Raw genomic sequence first — 23,359 nt, forward strand, 5'->3', positions numbered from 1 at the left:
GGCACCATCCCAACAGACCCGTCCCATATGTCTGACTGGTCATCCTCGCAGCCTGAAACGCTGTGTGGTGGTAGCACGTCTGCCCAAGCAGAGGCCGAGGAGTCCAGCCACTTTGGTGAATGGATCAGTCTAGTTTGCAGTAGGGGCCAGGGGATCTCCAGTCCTGGAGGAGATTTCCAGAGCCTTTAGTTTGGGTCCAGCTGGGAGCAGCACCAGTTCTTATTTTGGTTTTGAAACCCTGAATTTCCAGCAAGCTACTTTTTTGGCTGGCTTGGGTTGATTGAGTCGGTAGAGAGACAGATGTAGGTGGATAATGGGGAGAGGGGGTGGTAAGTGGCAGAGCTATTGCCTTAGCGAGAGGGAAGGATGCCGTGTAAGTACTGCCAGTCCCCATTCAGTGAGCAAGTGGTGAGTCAGGGGCAGATACTGAGTCAGCAAGAAGGCGGACGGGTAGGTGGGTGGGTAGAGCACCCCGGCTAGCTCAGTACAAACCACTCAGCCACACCGCTGCACTCAGCTCCCCGTGGGAACATTGCAGGCAGTGGTTCAGGCTACTGCATCCCGGTTTCTCCCCTTCCCCTGGAATTCCCTGGGCTGCCTTTCTGAGCCTGTGGGGCTTCAGAGAGGGCCCCTGACCATGGCCTCTGGTGGGTACGTTTTTTCCTGACGTGTTTATGATCCTACTTGCAAACACTGCCTCTCTGCGAGGTGTGGCAGTAAAAGAAGAGGAATGAAAACAGCTGACGAAGGTAGAGAGAGCCCTTCAGCCTGTCTCACCCCAAAGATATCGCTCATGCAGTCAGGAAGCTGGTGAAAGGTAGGAGGGGGTAGAGAGAAAAGACAGAAAGAAAAAAAGAAATGAGGTAGAAACGAGAGTGAGAGAGAGAAAATATTTGAGAGATGAAAAGAAATTACCATACGGCAGGATCCTGTTATTCAACCTAATTTTCAAAGGACTGCAGCTGTCGCACTGAGATAATCTGTTAATTATAACAGTCATTGTGTTTTGGCAATGGAAGAAAAAAACAGGCTCTAAACAAGGCAAGGTAGTGGGGAAAAGAGAGGGGAGGCACGGCTGTGTCAAAATGCATGTCAGATGTTAGTTTGAAATATAGGTGGGCGAGCTGGCCGGGAGGAGGGTCCCTCCCCAGCTGGGCTGAGCTGTGCCTGGGGGTGGAGGATGGAGGGAAGGTGGAAGCAGCCATATGGAAACATAATGTCTTGTCCAGCATGGGGCTACTCCTCTTGCTGAATCCAGGCATGTGCTGACCAGAGGAAGAGTTTTGAGGGGCTGAAGTATCCCCATTAGCCCATGCTGCCACAGCATTTCACTCTTGGCTCACCTGAAACAGCTTCTCCATGTACCCCCCACCTTTCCTTTGCTTCTGCCCCACACCAGACCTGGACTGCATCTGCTGTATTTGAACCACCATCAGTAACAGCTTCTGGTTGACTCGCCATTTGCAGGAAACCAGAGCACAGGGACTGACCTGTCCTTTGACATCTTGCAGACTAATGACTTGGGGTAATGACACATGACTCTTGGAGACACCCTGGCTGGGAAGGCGACGCAAGGGCAGCCCCTTCCTTTCACTGGAATGGTGGCTTGACCTCTGGAGTTTTCATGCTGGAGTTGTACTGGGGTGGCTGCTTGTCCTAATTGGAGAGAGGCCTCACTGACGGTGAGGGAACATCTCTCAGATGGCCACCCAGGGGAAGGTTGGCTGGAAGGCAAGAGTATGTTGAAGGATGCTGGAATGCCAATGCTCGTGCCGTTTACAGGCCTGGAGGTATCCTCCACAGGATGACTGGCCACCAGTGCGCCTTGTGAAGTGCTTGCTACCCTTAGCCAGCCCAGGACCTGTGTGATTGCTTAGGCTCTGAGTCCCTCTGCCAAGAGACAGTAGTGAGCTGTAGTGCAAGAATTAACCCCCTTCATGCCCCTTCCCTGCTGTACCTGCAGCACAGGGGGCACTCCAAACTGGCACTGCTGGGTTGTTGGGGATATATTTAGCATCCAGAAATACTGGAGGTCTGCTTGGTTTGAGTGAGGGCATCTCTTAAATAGCTTGTGAACCTGCAGTTCACAGCCAGCCTAGTGAAAGCCAGGAGGTGCTGTTGTAGGAAATAGGGCATCAAGGCCAGCACTGGATGGCAGAGGCCTCACAGCGACCCTGAGGGGATGGGGATCTTTGCAGTGATATCACATACAGCCCAAGAATTCCTCCTGGCATCATGCTGGACATGTGCCTTCCCCTGCAGCAAACACAAACAGAGCCAGTGCTCCCACCCTGCTCCCTCCAGCAGCTCCCTCCCATGCACCCAGAGCCCCCCACTCCTGGCCTGGTACCTGTGGCAGCTCACACGCACACTCATGCAGAGCTGCCACTGTCCCTTTCCCCCTGACAGCTCGAAGAGAGCAGAGGTCGTCCCCTGTCCCCTACAGCACCGCCCTCCCACACGCACACGCCAGCCCTCACACACTGCTCCCTACAGTGATTCACGTTGGGGAACATATACAGAAGGAGTGCTTCCACCCCTTTTCCTACAGCCCTTCTCCCATACACACACTCGCGCAACCATGGTCGTCTCCCATGATCCACGCACGCCCACGCACAGCCCGTGCTCCCACCCCGTTCCCTACGGCGCCTCACACACAGCCAACACTCCCACCCCTTTCTCCACGGTGACTGCTCCATGCAAACACACATGCGCACACGCACACACTCCCAACCAGCGCTTTGCCTGGTTCCCCATGGCAATTCCTCCCCCCAGCCCAGGAGTCAGCGCTCATTCTTTGCTTCACAGAGTGATTAACCCACATGCACACCCAGCCCGCACATCCACCCCATCACCTATGGCAACTCCTCCGCATATATTCCCCCTCTGCCTCGCACCCCCTCCACCGACACTGCCACCCCTTTCTCTACAGTGACTCACCCCCGTGAACACCCAGGCACGTGCCCAGGCAGAGACAGTCTTGCTGTTGCATTCCCGATGGCAGGTCCCTACAGACAGCCACACAGAGCCCACGCTCCTTTCACGTTGCCAACAGGAATTATTTCTAAGCCTTTCCACTGCCTCATGTCTGGTCTCATGGGATGACACCCAGGGGTGGTGATGTTTCCCAGGCCCCTCTCTCCCCTGGAGGGAGAGTGATGGAGGCAGCTTTGTTGCTGCTAATATTTTTTTGTGGAACCTGTAATCTCATGCCATCCTCTTCTGTTTGGAGAAGGCTGTTCCCCAAGCCTACCCCCATGCACACACTCCTGTGGGCTGCTGCCACGGGTTGTCTGGGTGGAGCTGGCTTGATGCAAATCCCCCTTAATCTTCAATAATCATATTAATATAAAAGGTAACCATTTCACTTTGGAAAACAAAGGTGGCTCTCTGGCCTGCCAGGGAACCACTGGCATATGAAAGACCTTTCTGCCAGTATTTATCACTCTAAAATAAGATTTACGCTTCTAAAGCTCTCTCTTTTCTTTCATGCTTCTGAGCTGCTTCATTTTTCTCCCCTGAGCTTTCCCATTCTCTCTTTCTTGCTGCCTAACAAATTAGGCATCTAATCGCTGTTGGGGAGGCGCGATGGGAGAGCAAGGGTTTTGCATACAGCATCGTGTTCCTTTTTTTTCATGGTTAGTCTTTAAGCTGTTTTGCCCAGCAAAGGTTTGTAGTCAACGGCTGTGCATTTGCGTGAACCTGGGTGAACGTGTATGGCAGATGGTAACGTCAGGTTAACACCTGAACTCTTCCCATGCCCCGAACAGGCCAAAGGGCAGGACTGCAGAGCAGCATGTCCTCGGGGCAGTCCTACAGCCTGTATTCCAGCCCTCTGTCCCTTCCTCTCTGCAGGGCCCCATCGCTGCTGGCTGGAATTTGAGTGCTGTGAACATCCTGGCAGCAGTGTCCTGCGAGAAGTAGCTGAAATCCTGTGTGGTTTTGTGGGCCTCCTCACCGCAGTATCCTGCTGGGATCCTAGCACTTTGGGTTTCCTCGTGCCAGGGACAGCTGGAGTTTGGGAGCCCTGAGCTTCCTCCCCACTCATGACAGGGCCAGCCCAGCTTTCAGAGGGATGATTTTTCTCCCAGCAGGCACTGTAGATTTATATGTGGTGAAATGAACCTGCCCAGAGTTGAACCACGAGATTTCTCTTGCGGTAGCACTCTGCCAAAACTCACAGAGCCTCTAACCTACCCTTCAGCAGGACCCAGGATACCAGTTCAGCCCCTGTAAGGGATGAAGGCTTTGTCTGGTTAGTGACATGAAAACACCTTTTGTTGCATGACTTTCTAGGGTAGCTCTACAGCTTCTTTTTTTTTTTTTTTTCTTTTTATGTTTCTGTCTAAGCCAGCTCCTCTGTCTTCTAGATTTTTGAAGCCACAGGGCCAATTTCAAATAAATGTAACATTGGGATGGATCTCAGAGATGCTGTGATCTTAGGTGTTTCATGAAAATAGGGGGATAAATTAGAGAAGAGAGAAAACGAGAGAGAAACATTCATACAGCCCCATTAAAGGGAAGAGTGCTGCGTGAGCACAACCCTTGGTGGATATCAGACAAGCTGTAATAGAAGACACTCTCTCTCTCTCTCTCTCACACAAATGTCTTCCATGTCACAAATTCACAGGTCATCAGGCTTCCTGCTCCTCTTCTCTTGGTCTCAAACTTCTCTGGGCTTCTGGAGGACCTTGGGGCACAGCCACAGATTCTTCGCTGCATGACTTGATGATAACTCCTGCAATAAATGGGAACATCCCTGGAAGCAGCAGGGCTGAAAGGGAAGGGGCTGCTGTTGTGTAAGGGCCACACCTGTGCTGTGAGCTTCTCCCATGGCACTGCCCTTTCACTAAAGCCAGGGGCAAAAGCAAAGACCATCTCTGGGTGGTGATTTGAAGCAGCTGCAGTGATGCTCACAGCAGTGTGTATTACAGAAACTATCCAGCAGGTGTGGAGACTCCCTTCAAAGCACCAGCTCCCACTACCAAGCACCCCTGGGAAAGGCCCCTTTTTTTCAGAAAGTGGTTAGAGAAATCCTGGAAGGACCTTGAACCCAAGAGAGGGGAGGCAGAGCCCCTTGGAGATGGTGTTTGTGCCCTGAGGTCCACCAGGAGAAGGCAGCGCACTGAGCTAGGAAGAGGGCTGATGCCCAACTGCAGCGCAACGCGAAAGAAAGCGGCAGGAGCTTTGGCCTGGTTTCGGGGTGTCCCCAGAGGAGTCAAGTGTGCTTGGCAGTTTTTTAATGCATACATTTCTAATGGGAGGCTCTTAGCACCGTTTAAGCAATGGTAGAATTAAGTGCTGTTTTTTCCAGTGCACTGGGCCCCAGGAGGACAAGGTTGACAAGATGAGAATTTCAGGCCCAAATTGCTGCTGTATGTGGCTTTTCTGGTTGCCTTTTCACATCGTGGCCCCTAGACCTTGTAGCCTCTCTCAGTCGTGGTTCTTCCACTCCCTCAACCCCCAGCTTGTCTCTGTTCCTTATATCATGCCTGTCCACACTTTCAGTGGTTGTATTTTAATCTGCCCTCATACCTGGCCATCTAACTAGTGACTGTACTCCTGTGTCTTTCCCTATGCCACCTTGGTCCCCGAGCCAAAGTGTTGTCTGTTGCTATCAGGACATCCAGCTCCTGACTCAGATTTGGGGCTCTCCCACCTCCATTTCGCCTTCGCTGCTCTCTCCTCCAAAGAGGGGAACCATGCCTGTGGCCTTCTGGTCTTCTCCAAACACTCTGGTGCAAAGAAGTGCCAATAAAATTGAGGCATCCGTTAGCAGGGAATAAACCAGAGGGAAATTGTTGGGAGCTTGGAGCTGATGGGTTGACTTTGTGCCAGCCAAGGAAGGTACAGCCATTGATAGGCACAACGCCACTACTGTTTCTTGATGCTCTTGCATACATGAGGTTGGCTAGGAGCCAAAGGCACATTGTAAGAGACATCTTGGATTACACTGAAGAGTGTTGGAACCCTACAGCCGGGTAGGCCCAGCACATGGGGGTGGTGACCTTGCACCTGCCGTGTAAAACAGATCTCGTGTCCCTTCCTCGTCTCTCCTCTGGGCTGGAGTTGCTTGCCCTTGGTCTCTGTGCCCACCCTCCACCCCTGCATCTTCTTGCTCTGTTGCCTGACAAGCAAGGGAGGGAAACAGCCAACTCCACTGTCAGCACCTTTTAGGCCAGCAGAAAGGACAGAGTGTTGCTTCCTTGTGTTGTTGGACTCCAACGCTATCTGATTTACATTCCTTTGGCTCTAGACAGTTGCGGGAGGGCATGGTGCTGACACTCATGCTTGGCCTCCCCTTGCCTGTGAATTGCCAATATCAGGGAGCAGCTGCTCCCTAAAGGGCAGGGGGTGGCTCTGGTGGAGCTGGAGACTGGCACTCCTACGGCATTGCTATGGCAGGGACTAACAGCACTGGGCTAAGCTGAAATGAGGTCCTGGGCTGTGGGCAGGGGTGGAGGAGGCCACAGACTGGGCTGGCCTCCGGGCCCTTAAAACCCGTGTGATAGCGGGGAGACAGGAGCCATTGGGGGAAGAATAGCAGGATCTGCATATTACTTGTACACAGACAGTTTGGAGACCCAAGGTGACCAATGAGTTTGGCTTGATGGATGGCTTGGCCCTTCCTTTGGCCTGTAGCTGGGGCAAGGTTGCGTGGGCAAGGTTGCACAGCCAAGGTGGGAGGTAGACAGGAAGCAGACCTTCTCTGCATGGTCACCTTGTTTTTGACACATAACAAGGATAAATATCACCTTCATTTCCATCCACCCCCTAACCCAGCTACCTCTTTCCTTTCCAGGCTGCTAAGACATCTCCCCTTCCAAGCCTTGTTTGTGCTGCCCAAGTGCAGCTCCCTGAGTGGGACGGGGTGGCTCTCAGTGATTGCTGGGGCTGCTGGAAAGGAACATAGTCCTTACCTCATAGTTTGTCCCTGTGCACCATGAACAGCAGGCAACGATGACTTCAGCACAGAATTTGGAGCAACCTGCCCTACCAGAAGGGGTCAAAGCAAGGGTGCTGGGGTGTTCCTGTATGGAGCTGGATATTGTACAGCGTATTTGGTGAGGTGAGACAGACAGGCCAAAGCATTAATGCTTTGTGAAGGATGCTGGCTAAAATCTGGGCAAGCCCCTGCTTGCTCAGGGGCTGCCCCTGGCCTTTCCTGGGGTGGACATAGTTTGGGCACCAACGTGCAAAAAGCATGATAGTATCTGCCACTCTTTTGTTCAGCGGAAGACACTAGGCAAACTGAAGGAGCATTAGAGAGAAAGGGAAAGGGCCAGAGATGGTGTGGGGGATTGGCTGTATCTCTGGATTGAGTCACCGCTGGAAAAGGTGGAACAGAAAAGGGGACTGGCACTAAGGAATATCAGAGGCCTGTGGGTCCCAATCTGTGGACAGCCAGATGTGCCTCCTATCTGATACATCTGGGGAGACAGTGTCAGGAAATTATTTCTTATTGGATTATAAGGCTGAGAAACAAAGCAACAGACTGTAAAAACCTCTGCCTTCTGCTTCAGTGCTGGCTGATGCAAAGCTGAGGCAGCAGCTGGAGGCCATCATATGACAACCATAAATGACATGAGTTTGGTGGCCTCAGATGATGAGCTGTGGGGAACAGAGGCTTTCTCTCTGTCTTTTCCATTGGTCTAGCTCTTCTCCCCCTCCCCTTCTCCATCTTGGCTTTGCTTTTTGGATTATTGAATATTTAAGTGTTTCTCTGTGACACTATCTCTGATCCTTTAATCCAGCTGGCCTGGTAATTCCACAGACCCAAATCAGCTCAGATTTCTCCACAGACGTAAGCCTTGTTCCTCAAGGGTTCACTCCTCCTCCATTTATCTTCCTTCATTTTATTTCTGCCCTTTGTGTCTCTGTGCTAGAAATTGGTTCAGCTTTTGCAGCAAAAGCTTTGGTGATATCTTTAGTGAGCAGCCTCCCCCCAAAATAAAAGGGGCAAGAGGGGATCCTTATTTTTCATTAACTAAAAATCCTTTTCTCTGTTTTTTATTGTTTTCTTTCTGCTCAAAATTAAAAAAAAAAAAAAAGAGAGCACAGTGCCCACATGTTTTATCTGCTGCATGAAATTATTTCCTCTGCGCTGCCTGAGGATACCCCTGCCAGGCTCCTGTCTCAGCACAGTGGGAGAAGGGTTGAAGCTGCAGCCTGAGGGAAGGGTGCTCCAGGCTGCCCTTCCCAGTCAGAACCAGGAGCTTGCCCAGAAGTCCAGAAATACATTGAAGCAAATGTCACTTTACCGCTCATTCCTGCTGGGTGTCCTGTCCCACAGAGGAGCAGTGTTTATAACCCCCAAGGAGAGGTGGCAAAGTAGGAAGGTGGAAGCCCCTCCCTTTGGTGAGGGGTAGGTGGGTGATGTGCTCCAGCTCAGGACTGCTGGCATTGCTGGGTGAGAGGCTGGAGGTTGGTATTTGACACCCTGCCTACACCCTGCCCTCCCCACCATCAACCCCCCCAGCATGCTCAAACCAGGCTGGCTCACCTCAACAGCCTTGTCCCTGCATCAAGAGGCAGCAACAATTTTTAGAGCACAAGTAGTTACACGTGGCTTGAATTATTTATCCCTCTTGCATCAAGGAAGTAAGGAAACAAACAAAAAAAGTGCTGGGTTTTTTTCTGTTGTTGTGTTTTTGTTTCTTTCTTTCTTTCTTTTCAGGAGAGGAGGCTTGCCTGCATTTCCCCTGCTTCACGCATTCTGTGTACATCATTTTCAGGCAGCTGAAAATCTGCGGCTTTGGCTGTGCTTGGGGCTTGCCTTTGTTTACACTAGGAGTTACCAGCTGACCGCAATAGCAGCCTTTTGTTTCTCACCCTCCCTCCCCTTCCCCTTCTGCCCCTCCACCGCTGCCTTCCCCCAGGTCCCTGCCTGTGATAAGGTTAGTTAAGGGAGCCCAGCTACCCTTCTGCATACCACTGTGATACGAGATTATACGTCTTGAGGGTTCCCTTCTCAAAGGCTTATCAGCATGGCAGGCAGCCCCACTCCTCCCTTGCTTGCACCTCCCCCCCCAAATGCTGTCTCTTCCACATCATCTCCCTCTTCTCATGAAACCTTGCTGTCTCTACTCTTATCTCAAAGACCTCCTCCAACTGATGCCTCTTCTTGTCTCCTGTGTGCTTTCTTTTCCAGATTCCAGTGACAGATGGATCTCTCTCGTGCACACTTGCTCTTTGCCTCTCTGTATTTTTGTTTTCAACATGTTTGATCTGAAGCTCTGAAGCTTCTCAGAGGGAACCTGGGAGAGAAGGAAGAGAAGGAGGAGGAACTGAGGCAGCGTGAGCGACAGAGGAGGCAGCCCTGCCTTGTTCTTCCACATCACACCGTGGAGGGGTGGGGGGAGACAAGAGGGGGAGGGCTTGGGTTTGTTTTGGGGTGGAGTCGGTGTGGGTGGGGGGTGGGTGGGAGGGAGGAAAGTGGAAAAGGTGGGCGAGTCGCTCAGGAGCATCAAAGAAGATTCGTTATCCTCGGTCTGATTTTTTGTTTAGAAAAGAAGCACAAGGTAGATCCCCTCCAGACCAATCATCTGTGGTCATAACCTTTGCGTGTGCTGGAAGCAGATTGCACGCGTCCCCCCGGCTCCATGCTCCTGGCTTGACCCAGAGGGCAAGAAGAAATAATGGTGATGACACCTAATAGAACTGGGGTGCTCATGCCCTTTCATTACTAAACCTCCAGTTACTGCCCCTTTCTCTTCCCTTTGCCCCTTAGTTTCCTTTTGCTGTGGTCCTGCAATTTTGTTTCTTTTTTCTGTTGTGCTTTTTTTTGTCCTGATGAGGGCACCACTTCAGACCATGATGTGCCTGGGGTTGTGGGCAGCTGCCCTGCTCTGCTTTTTTTCCCCTGGCACTGTGCGAGGTGACTGCTGGCTGATCGAGGGGGACAAAGGTTATGTGTGGCTGGCCATCTGTAGCCAGAACCAGCCCCCATATGAGACCATCCCCCAGCATATCAACAGCACGGTGCACGACTTGCGTCTGAACGAGAATAAGCTCAAAGTGGTGCTGTACTCCTCCCTCAACCGCTTCGGCAACCTGACTGATTTGAACCTGACCAAGAATGAGATTTCCTATATCGAGGATGGGGCGTTCATGGGCCAGTCAAACCTCCAGGTCTTACAGCTGGGCTACAACAAACTCACCAACCTGACAGAGGGCATGTTGAGGGGCATGGCTCGCCTCCAGTTTCTCTTTGTGCAGCACAACCTAATTGAGCTGGTCACCCCTACTGCCTTCTCCGAGTGCCCCAGCTTGATTAGCATTGACCTGTCATCTAACCGTCTCAGCCGCCTGGAGGGGAACACTTTCACCAGCTTGAGCAATCTGATGGTGTGTGAGCTGGCTGGCAACCCCTTCAACTGTGACTGTAGCCTCTACAGCTTTCTTAACTGGCTGGCACTCTTCAACAATGTCACCAAGAACTATGACCGGCTCCAGTGTGAGACTCCTCGGGAGTTCGCTGGGTACCCACTCCTGGTACCTCGGCCTCACCACAACCGCAATGCCATCACCATCTTCCAGTCCATGTGCAGAGGTGGCACCATCCCCTCCCTCTCCAGGGTCAACCCCACCCCTTATACCCCCGATTCCCAACGAGACCTGGACGAGGGCTCAGCCATCAGCCCTGGGGACTTCCTCTCAGTCAAGCCTCCAGCTTCCTCCACTACTGACTCGTCCTTCAGTCCCAGCATCAAGCTCCATGATGTCACCATCACCTCAGCCATCCTGATGGTAACCATTCCCATGCCCTACAGTAAGATGTATGTGCTGGTCCAATACAACAACAGCTACGTTTCTGACATAGCAACACTGAAAAGCAAGAAGGAATATGTCACTGTCAACAAGTTGAAAGCCCACACTGATTATACTTTCTGTGTGGCCTCCATCCGCAACAACAGGCGCTACAACCACACTTGCCTGACCTTTGCAACCCGGAGCAAAGGCAGGGAGGACCCTATTTCCAGTACTTCCACCACCACCCACTATATCATGACCACTCTGGGTTGCCTCTTTGGGATGGTCATTGTCCTGGGGGTGGTGTACTACTGCTTGCGGAAGCGGAGGATGCAGGAGGAGAAACAGAAGTCCCTTAATGTCAAAAAGACCATTCTGGAAATGCGTTATGGATCAGATATTGACACCAGTACCATGGTCCATCCTTCCCAGAAGCTGGGCGAGCCACCAGTCATCCCCGTCACACGGATGTCCTCCATCCCTTCCATGATTGGGGAGAAGTTGCCCCCATCAAAATCAATGGAGACTGGGATGGAGACTCCTAAAGTCACCACTAAAGGTAACTACATTGAGGTGCGGACTGGTGGTGGGGATGGGCTGGAACGAGCCCAGCGGGATGAGGACCTGAGGGAGCTTGACAATGGGCAAGGCTCAGCTGCTGAGATCTCTACTATAGCCAAGGAGGTAGACAAGGTCAACCAGATCATCAACAACTGCATTGATGCCCTCAAGCTGGACACGGCCTCCTTCCTGGGTGGTGGAACTGGTGTTGACTCAGACATGGCCTTTGAGTGCCAGTCCATCCCAGCCAGTTCCTCGGGTGGACTAGAGCGGCCCAGCTTTCTTTCCCCACCCTACAAGGAAAGCTCCCATCACCCTTTGCAGCGCCAGCTCAGTGCTGATGCTGCCGTAGCCAGGAAGACCTGCAGCGTCTCCTCTAGTGGCTCCATCAAGAGTGCCAAGGTCTTCAGCTTGGATGTGCCTGACCACCCACCACTCAGCAAGTCTGATTCCAAATACATTGAGAAGGGCAGCCCACTCAACAGCCCTTTGGATCGTCTTCCCTTGGTGTCCCCAGGCGCCATCCACCACTTGGAGGTCAAGCCTTCTTACCATTGCAGTGAGCACCGTCACTCCTTCCCGGCCCTGTACTATGAGGAAAGTGCTGACACCTTAAGCCAGCGGGTGTCATTCCTCAAGCCACTCTCCCGGTCCAAGCGAGACTCCACGTACTCCCAGCTCTCCCCCAGACACTACTTCTCAGGCTACTCCTCCAGCCCTGAGTACTCATCAGAGAGCACCCACAAGATCTGGGAGCGATTCCGGCCTTACAAGAAGCACCACAGGGAGGAGGTTTACATGGCGGCTGGGCATGCCCTGCGGAAGAAAGTTCAGTTTGCCAAGGACGAGGATCTGCATGACATCCTGGATTACTGGAAAGGAGTCTCTGCTCAGCAGAAGCTGTGACTCTCCCTCACTCTTTCCAAGGAAACAATACAAAACAAGACCCCCCCCTCAACAACCAGAAAAAAAAATATGCCACTTGACTGTGAAAAATAAACCAACAACAAAATACTCCCGACAAATACAAAACTGACAAAATTGTTTCTTAAAGTTTACAACAACAACAGAAAACTCTCACACACACAGACACACAGACACACACACACCGAATTGTCTCTACTGTGTTATGGGGACCATTGTTCTGCCTGCAGATGGTTGGGAGGAGCATCCTGCTCTGACACTGTGGTAACAACACTGGAATGCGCGTGGGTGGGAATGGCCTGGGAGGGGGTGGTAGCAGTGGCAGGGGAAGGGCAGGGATGGACACTCACCTGGGCATGAAACTCAGCTGTGAACTATTGCTCTTTCTGTTCCTGTTGAGGGATGGTTTTTCTTTTGGGTGGAAGGGGAGGACTTTGGTTTAGAAAGCTTCTCTGCCCACCTGATACACCTACTTTTCCAAATCTTCCATTACCTTTTTTCCCTATTTCCTTTGGCAGTGGAGGCTTTTCTCTCTTTCCTGTCCCCTTCCAAGCTATGTGGGATTTGTTGGAAGAAGTTCTCTCACTTCTTTCCCTTTTCCTCTTCCTCTTGCCTACCCTTCCCTGTTAGGGCTCCCTAGGCTTGCACTTTCTGTCTAGATACTTCATGAGCCTCCATCCTCCTCAGAGGAAGGAGAGGAGGTGCAAAGGACTGAGGGAGGTAGGGCCTGCCACACAACAGGCTCTGTGCCCTTGCTGCTCTTCCTGCTTCTCTTCTCCTGTCATGTCGTTGGTGATGAACACCAGCAACTCTGGAGTGATGGGCATTCTCCAGGCCTGCTCAGAGCCAGTTTTCAGTCAGTTGGTGGGGGTGTATGAATGTGGTCTTTGGCATGGCAAGCCAGGTCCTCAAGGAGGGGTGGAAGAAAAGGCTGTCTCTCACAGGTGTAAAGTGTTCCCATCTCTCCACAAATGTCACAGATCAGAGGTCCTCCCTACCATACATGTCTATGCTCAGGCTGCCCTTGTGCAGTGGGTTTGGTATTCTTTGTTCATCCCTCCTTTACTATGAGGAAGGGACCTGGACGGGAGCTGAGCAGAACAAGTTCTACATGAAGCTTCTGAAGCTCTTCTGAACTGACTTGCACCATGGAGTGTAGGGTGGGTGTTCATGAGAAGAGCATCACCCGTCCTCCTTACTTGAAGGTGGATGTGAAGAATAGGATTTCGGTTGCTCACCTCACTGAGTTGACAGAAAAGCCACTAAGTGGCTTCCTCGTGCATAGGCTGTGGGCACTCCGGTATGGATAGGAGACAGCCTAGAGTAAAGGCAGGAGCACAGGAAACAAAACGGATGTGAGAATGGGGCCTGGGAGTACCCCAAGGGGGATGACTCCAGGAGAAGCTCCCTTTGTGTGTGCAGCCACACTGTGTGTGCTGGGATAGAAGAGGATACCAGCTTCTGGATGGCAGTGCTTCTTTGGATACTGAGAGGCCCTCATGAAAATCAGAGCAACCTATCACCTCCTAAATCCTCCACCTCCTCGCAGTTAGCTGTGACAAACTTTTCTTAGGGATCCGTTAGCATCTTGGCAAAACCCAGGTTTCACTTGCTAGGTCCCAACATCTGCCCTTTGGATAGAAGATTTGCCACAGAGTTGGGAATGAGCCTACTACCCTCTCCATGTCATCCCATTTCTGAGTAGCCCAACAAAGCACAATCTTGGCACCATCTGCCCCAAAGTTTTCTTGTCAGGCAGGGGTGCTGCGTGCTGAGTGCATCTTTCTGCAGCACAGTGGGCCTCCCCTCCATGAACTGCACACACCAATTCTTGACAATCATTCACCTCTATCAGGATGAGGGTGAGGGCCTGTGTTGTGTCGGCCTTTCCTAATTGTCTATTTCCTTTTTGAGGTGCTCCTCAGAAGCCCCAGTATTTTTGGAGGCCCTGGGAGAAGGATGAGGGTGTAGGAGCTTCTCTGGGAGGGATTTACATGCTGCCTGCAGAGAACCTGCCTGTTATCTGTCAGGTAGTAGCACTGCCAGCTGTGAGAGCTCATTTCTATGCCAGAGGTGACACAACTTCATCTTCTGTAAGTGAGGAGCAGCAGTAGGCAGAGCCTGGTGTGTGATAACCAGAGGGGGGGATCCCCAAGGTCTAAACTTGTGAAGATCCGTGGGGTTCCTTCCTTGTAGGGATGCTGATGGTAACAATCCTAAGCCAGGTCCTGATCCCATTGCCTCAGCCTCCTTCACTGTCAGCCTGCTTCGCCACAGTCTAGGCATTGTTTTGCCTTGAGTCCAGAGGCATTCCTGGGACTGACTCCACACTGTAAGAGCCAGTCCAACCCGAAGGTAGGGATGTGTGTGCACGCGTCTGTGTGTGTGCATGTGTGCACATGTCTGTGTGTGTGCGTGTGTGCAGGAAGATGAAGGGAAGTCGCATCACTGCTGCCAGGCGTCCCTCCATGTTGGGACAATGCAGCAAATTAAGACAGGTAAATGCTGTGAGAGATCCTTAGGCACAGCAGAGAGACCTCTCCAGCTACCACATGGAGAAGGCCCAGCGGTCTTCCAGTGTGGCAACCACCCAAGAAGGAAAGACTAATGGCTGGGGCACAGAACTGGACAGGAGAAGGAGAATGACAGGCACAGGGGGATGGAGTCCTGTTCCTCTCCCCACCTCTTCCCTCCCTGTGCTTCTCTGCTGTATGGTCTTGTAATCGGTTCCGCTCAGTCTATACTTTTGGGGGGAGCGTTAACCTGTAGTGGTTTCTGCTCCCTCCCCCCATCACCCCAACAAGGCAGAAAAGAAAGGTCAGGGGTACAGCTATCATCAGGCCCTTCTTTTGCCTGTGGTGGGGGTAAGGCTGGGTAAGAGGGACAAGCCATTTCTCTCCCAACTGTAGCCCCCCACTCCAAACCAGTGGGTGAAGTTTGCACAAGATGGACTGTTCTGTGGGAGGAAGAGGGCAAGGAAAGGGAACAAAGTGTCCCACCTTCCTTCCTCCTCCCTTCTTCCTTGTCCTGCTCCCTCCCCAGGGATAAGGGCTCACAAAGTGATGCCAGCCCTGTTGGAGGAAAGCAGATTTAACGTTCTATTTGCATGACGATTTTACTGTATTTTTCTGAGCAAACACCTGTTGTGTATGTGCCGGTTTGTTGGAATTTAACCTTCTCCCCCAAAGTCTCTCCTATCCTTGTCCCTGTTTTCCCTGCTCCTTTCATTCATCCCTGATGTGATTTTATGACAGATTCCTACCAGTTTGGCAGGGAACACACCCCAAAGAGAACCCAACCTGATCAGCCCCATAAAAAACATTCCTTCTTCTTTCCAGTGTCCCCCTCCCCTTGCCCCAAATGTGGTCTCAGCTGCTTTTCAGGGTTGTGTGTGTGAAGGGGGATGTGTTATATACCAAAGGCCTGCTCTTTCTAGTGGTCATCATTTCTACGAATTATTTAGAAACAGGAGGGAGGCCCGTCAAGATAGACCTCATAGGAGAAATGGTCACTACCATCCCCATGCCCTGGTTGCTCTTTCCCCAAATCTGCAAGCAAGGCTATTCTTGGGGGAAGAACAAAGAGTGCTTCAGCTGCAGGGAAGCCTCTGATACAGTGAAAGCTTGACGTAGAACTGGTTGCAATCACTAGAAGACCACCCACCATCTCATTGATTGCAGGGAGCTCTAGATTAGGTCTGTCCTACCCCTCCTCTCCCATGGGTGGCCCTGGCAGAGGGCAGGGCATGATGAAACCCTTAAAGCCTCTGTGATGAGAAAAAGCATGGAGAGACTGCCTGAAGTTTCTAAGCCCTCTATGGGCTCTTAGCCCTTTGGCAAGAGTCCCTCACCCCTGCCTTCTCCCAGGGCAAAGTGGATCCATGGGGCAGAACCAGGACCTGCCCCTTTCATACTTTATTTCTGGGTTGGTGACCCTTGGCAGGGAAAATAGGGGTTTAGTTCACCTCACTGGATGGCGTGGAGGGTGAGGCGTGAGGTTGAGTGCTGACTTGCCCTCTTCCCCCAGGAACAGGCTTGAGAAGGAGCCTGGGCTGGGTTCCTGCACCCAGAATAATGAAGGTGAGACCCTAGAGGTGCTATTCCAGTGAGGCAAAGCCTGTGCTGCCCCAGCTTATGCTGTGGTGCCACGTTCCCCTCTTTCCCCTCCCCACTCTTCCATGCTGAATAAATCCCTCCCGAGGCAGGTGTGAAATATTCATGACTGACAAATGAAGATTTATGTCTGTCTGAGGAGGCCTCTGTGTGTTTGCAATGCTAATCAGCCTGCCTTCCTGGAGGAGTCTCTGCCAGGCAGGCTTGGGAAAAGGAGGGGGAGATGTAGGAGGGAAGAGGGAAAAGGAGGCGAGGAAGAGTGAGGAGAGGCAGACACAGCAGGGGTGAGGAAGGTGTTGTGGGACCAAGGAATGGGGAGGCAAGGAGGGGACAGGTAGAGGGAGATGGAGAGGGTGGAGAGGAGGGACAGGCTGGAAAGACCAGGGAAGAGATGGCTACACTGGAAAGAATGGCAAACGGAGAAAGGGACCAGAGAGAGAAAGGATTTAGTGCAGGGGTGGGGGTTCTCTGAGAGGAGGTGGGGAGTAAGTCAGCAGTGCCTGAAGAAAAAAGCTGGGCAGACTTCATGATGAGTTGTGGCCATGCTCTGTAGGGCAGAGCTCAGCGCTACAGGGTGGGCAGCTGCCACACAGGCAGGAGCTGGACCCAGGGCCCCAAAAGCACGTTTGCCATGCTGGTTGCTGACCGGAAAGCTCAGCTGCATCTGGAAGGACACACAGCCTCCGGGAGCCTGGAGAACACCCCTTCCACCGCCACCACTTCCTTCCGCACAAGCCGCATGCAAGAAGAGCCTGATGGAGCTGCGTCCTCTTGCTGGAGGCAGCTTGCTGCTGTCCCCACCATCTGAGCAGGAGGGAACATCTTCAGGGTGGCTTGGTGTGGGACGGACACTGAGTGCCACCCTCCACTGGGCTACAGAGGAGTCTTTTGTAGGGCTGTCGGAGCCTGCCCCACCTCAGCTGCCCCCTGCCCACCCTGGCTGAGGCAGATGCTTTTGGGTCTTTCCCCAAAGAAGGGGCAGAGAGGAGCATCTGTTGCCTCCCGTGTACACACCCATGCACTCCTGCACCCTGTCCCTCCAGCTGCTCTGGCCTTGTACAGTGAGGGGCGTTCTTGGTCTGCCTCCCTTTGCCTTCCCCAGCCGCGTGCCGTGGGGAGACGTCTCTACACCTCTCCGTGCGCCGTCCCACCAGGGCAGCCCTCCACAGGGCCACCCCTACCCACCCCCCTGTCCCCAGGTGGAGAGAGGGCAACCTCTGCCCAGCTTCTCCTTCTCCTACTGGGTGGGCACCTCCTCTCCTCCGTGCCCCACCGGGAGGTAAATCACCCTTTCTCCCCCTTACGGTCCCCTCTCCCTCTGCCCCATCCTCGTGCATTTGGCTTGGCCTTTGCCTCCCCCATAACTACCACCGCCACTGTGAGGCCTTGCTCTTGGGTGGCCTGCCCCCGCCGCCTGCTCTCCACCTTCCCCAGGGAGGAGAAGACGAGGCCGTCTGGGTCAGGCCAGACCTTCCAGGGCTGGTACGGCTGGTCCATCCACAAGCACAGCACCTGGGGTGAGGGGGTGGGAAGGGTCGGGCAGCTGCCGGGCACAGAGCCAGGGGTATCAGCCCTTGAATGTAAGGAAGGGGCTGGGGGGCAGCTGCTGGGACTGGCTCCTTGTGGCCTCTTTGGTGTTCCTCCTTCCGTAACAACCCTGTGACCCCCCCTGGTTGTGTATGGACAAATTTCAGTTGGAGCTATGTTCTTTTCTTTTCTTCCTCCTTTTTTTTTTTCTTTCTTTCTTTTCTTCTTTTAGATTTTTATTTCTTTCTCTTTTCTTTTTTTTTTTTTCTCTTTCTTTTCTTTTCCTGTTTTAAAACTGAATGGCACGAAATCGTTTTTCCTCAACTCGGAGATTCCTGTATGGAGAAAATCAATTTCTATATTTGCAATAAATTTCTTATTTAAAAAAAAAAAAAACAACAAAAAAACCCAAAAAACAACAAGCAAAAAATATGAAAAGCTGCTTCCGAGTCCATTTGTCCCAACCTTGTCTTGTAGAGGAGGTGGGATGGGATGGGAGGGAATGGGGTACGGGAGAAACTGAGAATTCTGTGGGGGGGTGTGGGAGGAGGATTCTGGATTCTCCCAGGCACCCAGTGGCCATCTGCTACCCCCAAATACACTGTTTCTCTGCCCTCGGACATCTACTTGTTTGGACACATCCAATCTATTTTTACTGAGTCCTTAGTTCTGCCATAACACTGGTCCCCTCCCCTCAGCACCCAGTTCATGCCCCATTCCAGGCAGGCATACAGCACTGCCTGGGTGCAGGGCAGCACTTCCTTGCCCATCGTCTGCACAACAAACCTGCAGCTGGCGTTGAGGGGCATCCTCTGCCCAAGCTCCAGAGCTGTCGGTAGGAAGGCAGTCCAAGCCAGGTGATTTGGCCATGGATAATGACTGAGCAATCTGTAGCCTAATCCAGCAGCAGATACCCTGATCTCAACTCTTCCTGAGCATCAATATTTAAAGTCAAGAATACAGCCAGCAAATCCGTGGCTATTGGTGCATTTATACACATAATTAGGCCAATTTGTGCATGGTGACATAGCAGCCATTCCCTTGCATGTCTTGTCTCTTCTTCACCTCCTATTTTGTCTCATTTCTAGTTTCTCCATGAGTAGCACTGCTGCTTGGCTCAGAGGGTTTCTTCTTTTGCCCTTGCACATCCAGCTTTGATCAGACAGGTCTAACCGCAGCTTCCGAGCTTGGATGTGCTGAGGTCACAGCCTCTGCTCCTAGTGTAGGGAGGGATAGGAATAAATGGTCTTGGGGGGCTGTGAATGTGGACACAACAGTGACTTTCAGCTCCTGGATATATTTGCTGCAGTAGCTGATGACTCTTATTAATGCTTGAATTGATTTTAGAGCAGCCTTGGGGGCAGATGCTACTAGAGGCAGATGCTTCACAGTCTGACACGTTCTTTGTTGGACTTGGGAAGAATGATTGAGTGGGGGAAGGAATGGTGCTGGGCTGTGCATCTCTGGGGGATGGACAATGGTACATAACAAAGAGGAGCTCGGCTGGGGTTAATCAGAGTTTCATGTGGTCGGTGGGAAGCTGGATCTTTGGGTCAAGGTGGTGTTCCTAGCATCTGCATCTCTGCAGTGCAGGGATATGGGTCTTCTGAGACAGGGAATCTCAAACCTTGGGAGAACTTAATGCATAAATTATAAAGAGGTGTAATCTAATCAGTAGAGTGCCCCCATGCTGTTTATTTTGTTGCTAAATTCGATTTTGTCTCCACAGTCCCTGCATTTCATCTGGTTGCTCTGCCACAGGGATGAGAAAGGACAAGATGTATTTGAAAATGCTGTCTAGGGGGACCAGAAATCTTTGGTAAGGGAAGACTGTCAGGGCTGAAGTAATCACGAATGTCGTAAAGCCAGCTGGGGACTGTTGGGCTGGGGGGACATGGAGGCACTGCAGTCAGCCCTCTGGGCCAAAATGAGCTCTGATGAAAGAGTTAAGCAGTGCTTGTATTTAAGCAGCCTTTGGCTGATTCCAGTCAGAGACCTTGGGAGTTCTCTGCTCTGCACAGGGTTGTGTGAGCCGGTATGTGTCCAGGGAAGAGATGAGGTGTGAGCTGCATCTGAGTGTCTGTGTTGTTCTCTCAAGTGCCGGTAAATATGACTGTGTCCAACAGTCCCTGCAGCAAACCACACTGACCTCTGCCTCCAGAACATGCTTGGTGGACCACAACGGCTGTGTCATGGAGTGGGAGAAAGGCCCAGCTCTGTGCTGTGAACAGTGAAGTAGCTACAGCGGACAGTGTGAGAGAGGGGGTCACCTGGGTGGCCGACGTGAGCTGGCCTACTAAGTAAACCCACCATGGAGAAGAACAGTGTAGCTTCTCATAGCCTCACATTTTAGGCTGCCTGCAGACTCAGGAAGACCATTTTCTGTTGTCTTGTGGTTGGTTCATGCTGACATGGTTCTTTTCCACTTCCATGTATTTCAGTAATTTATCCAAGCCATCGTTTGCCGCAGCTCAGGAAGAACTGACTTAGCCACAGAACCTTTTGCTGGAAGTCATACGGGACAGTTGAGATCTCTTTGCGTATATGTGCATGTGCATGCGCGTATGTATTGTGAAACAGACAGGCAAGTGGGCAACATTGCCCTCTTCTGGACTGACTGTCAGGCCTGGAAAAGCATCTCTGGTGGAGTTGCAGCCTGGCAGATGAATCCTGTTTCCACTGTAAAGGTAATCCTTTCTGAGCCTTGATTTCCTATCCAGACCCTGGTGGCTTTTACAATAGCCAGGTCAGATTAGGAGATACCACCGCTCTCTGGAGCTCCAGTGCCTGGGCACCCTGAGCAATCGTGACTTCTCAGGGTTGAGCCAAGCCTAAGAGAGCAGTGTGAGGAATCTCTCCCTTCCAGATAATGTTGGCCACAATGGAACTGGTAACCAACATCTCTGAAGGGCAGTGAGCAAATGGATGAGGGTGTGAGGGTCACCCTGTTGACATTTGTCCCAAGGGCTGTCCCTCAAGGAGAGGAGTGCAGTGCGGGCTAGGGAATGATCAGGCCAACATCTTTCCCTAGGGCTTAGATGCACTATCAATTAAAACACAAAGATGTGTGTCATGCAAGCTGGAGGACAGGCTGAGATCTACACAGAGTCCAGGGGTATTTGGGAGTGCAGGTGCACAGGCCATGTCCATCCTTAGCTGGGCAACAGAGGATGTGGCTGAACAACCTGTGCATTTCTCATCCTCAGAGGAAACACAAAGAGAGAGAAACCAAACCCGAACATCCTGACAGTGAAAGATTTAGGAGTGAAGGGATAAGGGAGATGGAAGGAGGACTCAAATGCACAAGGAACAGGTTCACACACATAGTTAAGACGATGGATGGACTGGTGTCACTGGTACTGTGCTATAAGGCCAAACTCATGGTTTTGCCGCAGGCTTGGTGGGCTATGGCAGGGTGCAGAATTGCTCCGTTCTTTGGCTTCCCAAGTATCCAACAGGGATCTGTGTCTTCCCTTCCCTCATCAAGGTCCCTGGGACAGGGTCTGTCACAACATAGTTATATGATACCTCTTGAAGTGGGATTGCCAAACTACTCAGGGACTGACAGTTAACACACAACCTTGAAGAAGGAGGGAACGGTATCAAAAGTAAGTCCGAGGAACTGTAAGGAGCTGCCCTGCTAAGCAAGGCAGAAGTAAGCAGGGGCCCAGCCAACGCTACTGTGGAAAGTGGATCAAAAGCCTCATCACTTTTTAAATAAGAAACACTTTAAAAAAGAAAAGCATTCAGCTCCATCTCTCTGTATATGTTGCCAGAAAGGGCGTCATTAAGAATTCATTGCAACTTCTGCACCCAATTTTCCGGCCCAGTGCCTTGTCCCGCTTGTCTTGCTCCAGCTCCAAAGACAGTGGAGGCTCTGCCATGAGTATCGAGGGACAAACGGGACCTGAATAACAAGACAGAGCTTGAAGAAAGGGCGGGGGGAGCAAAGGACCTCTGGCATGAAGTGGCTGAAGGAGGAAGAAGCACTGCCAGGCAGGGAACATGAGGAAGAACCAGGCTTGCCCACTGATTTGTGAGCAAATAGGCATAAGGCTGCCCCAGCTGCCTGCTGTTAGCTGCTCACACAGGCTTGGGGATTTCCTTCTACTCTGTTCTTTCCCTTCTTGAACATCTGGAGTTTATCCAGGGGTGAATTTAAGGGTGGGGATGACTGGGGATTCCTAAAAGCCAAAAATGCCCTTGCCATCAGGACCAAGGTCCTGAGACGCAGGAGAGTGATGCAGCTGACAAAAATGGCCAAGCCAAGCAAACCTGCATCATAGGTCGGATTCAGGGCAAGGAGGTGCTAAGCCTGGCAGGTTAAATCTAAAAAGGCTGAAGTGGCTGTACCTGTTGTGTATGAGTGCCTTCAGTGGAAGCAAAGTGGCTGCTTAGCGTCATGATATCTGCTAGTCTGCAGGAAAAGGGATTTCATTCTGGGCTTTGCTCAGATTGGACATTGGCCCAGAAGACACACGAGATGCCAGCTTCTCATCCCTTCCTGATAAGGCGGGGAGAGAACTGTTGCATCTGTTTCTCTGCCGTACGTTTTCTGTCTGTCTTGTGTCACCAACATCCACCAGACTTTCTGCCCGTGACACCCATTTCTCTTCCTCCCTGCTTCTCAAGTGGCAGCCAGGGAGATAATTGGTATTTTTGACACTGTCTGTTGAGCACTTGGTAGCAGGAGCTGCCAGGATGAAGCCATGAATTAGCTAATTAGGGTTAATTAGAGGCTTTCTGAGGCTATGTTACCATACTCCATGAGGACAGTGCTCTCCTTTCAGGGCCATTGCAGGGAATGGTGCCTTTGGGGGAGAGGAGAGGAGTAAGGAGGTGTCAGTGGCATTGATGGTGGTTATGGTGGCCAGGAAAAGGGTGTTTCAGCTTCTTAGTGGCATTGGAGGTGCTGGGGTGGAGCAAACAGATCAGAAGAGTGAAAAGCAAGGTTGAACACAGACTGAAGTGGGACAGTGGTGGGACATGATGTGGGGGAAAATGCAACTGAAGGGAGAGAACCGGTTCTCAGCATCAGCTGATGGGAGTTCGGCTTTTGCTACAGCAAAAGCCATGTGTCTCTAAACCCAGCAGTTAAGAAGAGGCCCTGAGGAGGCAGATCAGTCTGAGCTGGCCCTGAGATTTAATGAATGATGTGGTGGAGGTGGAGAGTTTTTAAACTCCTATGGAGCTGTGGTCTGTTGGAAGGGGAGTTGAGCAGTAGGTCCCTCACTGGTCCTCCTGCCTCCCTCCACTGCTGCAGGGAGCTGAGCTGGAAGATAGAACTTGTTAGGGCAATGACCACAGAAAACAAGGCTTGAGTGACCTGTGCAAGGATCTGAAAGGTGCTTGGCCACCCACAACTACCAGGTGACAACTCCACTCTGGCATGCACATCCTGCTTCTGTAAGAAGGCATCATGGACCCTTCCTGCTTGTCTGAGAAGGTCACAGAATCACAGAATCACAGAATCACAGAATGGT

General features: G+C 51.8%; 2 protein-coding genes across 2 annotated transcripts in view; one reads left to right on the forward strand and one right to left on the reverse strand.

The window, feature by feature from the left end:
- The window catches only part of GGA1 (golgi associated, gamma adaptin ear containing, ARF binding protein 1), a gene marked incomplete at its 5' end in the record, with an annotated part of 295,702 nt that overhangs the window by 147,660 nt on the left and 124,683 nt on the right, over window positions 1-23,359 (reverse strand). The gene's annotated exons all lie outside the window — the stretch shown is intronic.
- Window positions 9,793-12,219, forward strand: ELFN2 (extracellular leucine rich repeat and fibronectin type III domain containing 2; the record flags this gene model as incomplete). Its single annotated transcript, XM_082496515.1, has 1 exon — window positions 9,793-12,219. The coding sequence occupies one exon, from the start codon at window positions 9,793-9,795 to the stop codon at window positions 12,217-12,219; it is 2,427 nt and encodes an 808-aa protein (XP_082352641.1).

The sequence above is a fragment of the Vanellus vanellus genome (genome assembly GCF_965231255.1).
Source record: "Vanellus vanellus genome assembly, chromosome: 1".
NCBI classification, from domain to species: Eukaryota; Metazoa; Chordata; class Aves; order Charadriiformes; family Charadriidae; genus Vanellus; species Vanellus vanellus.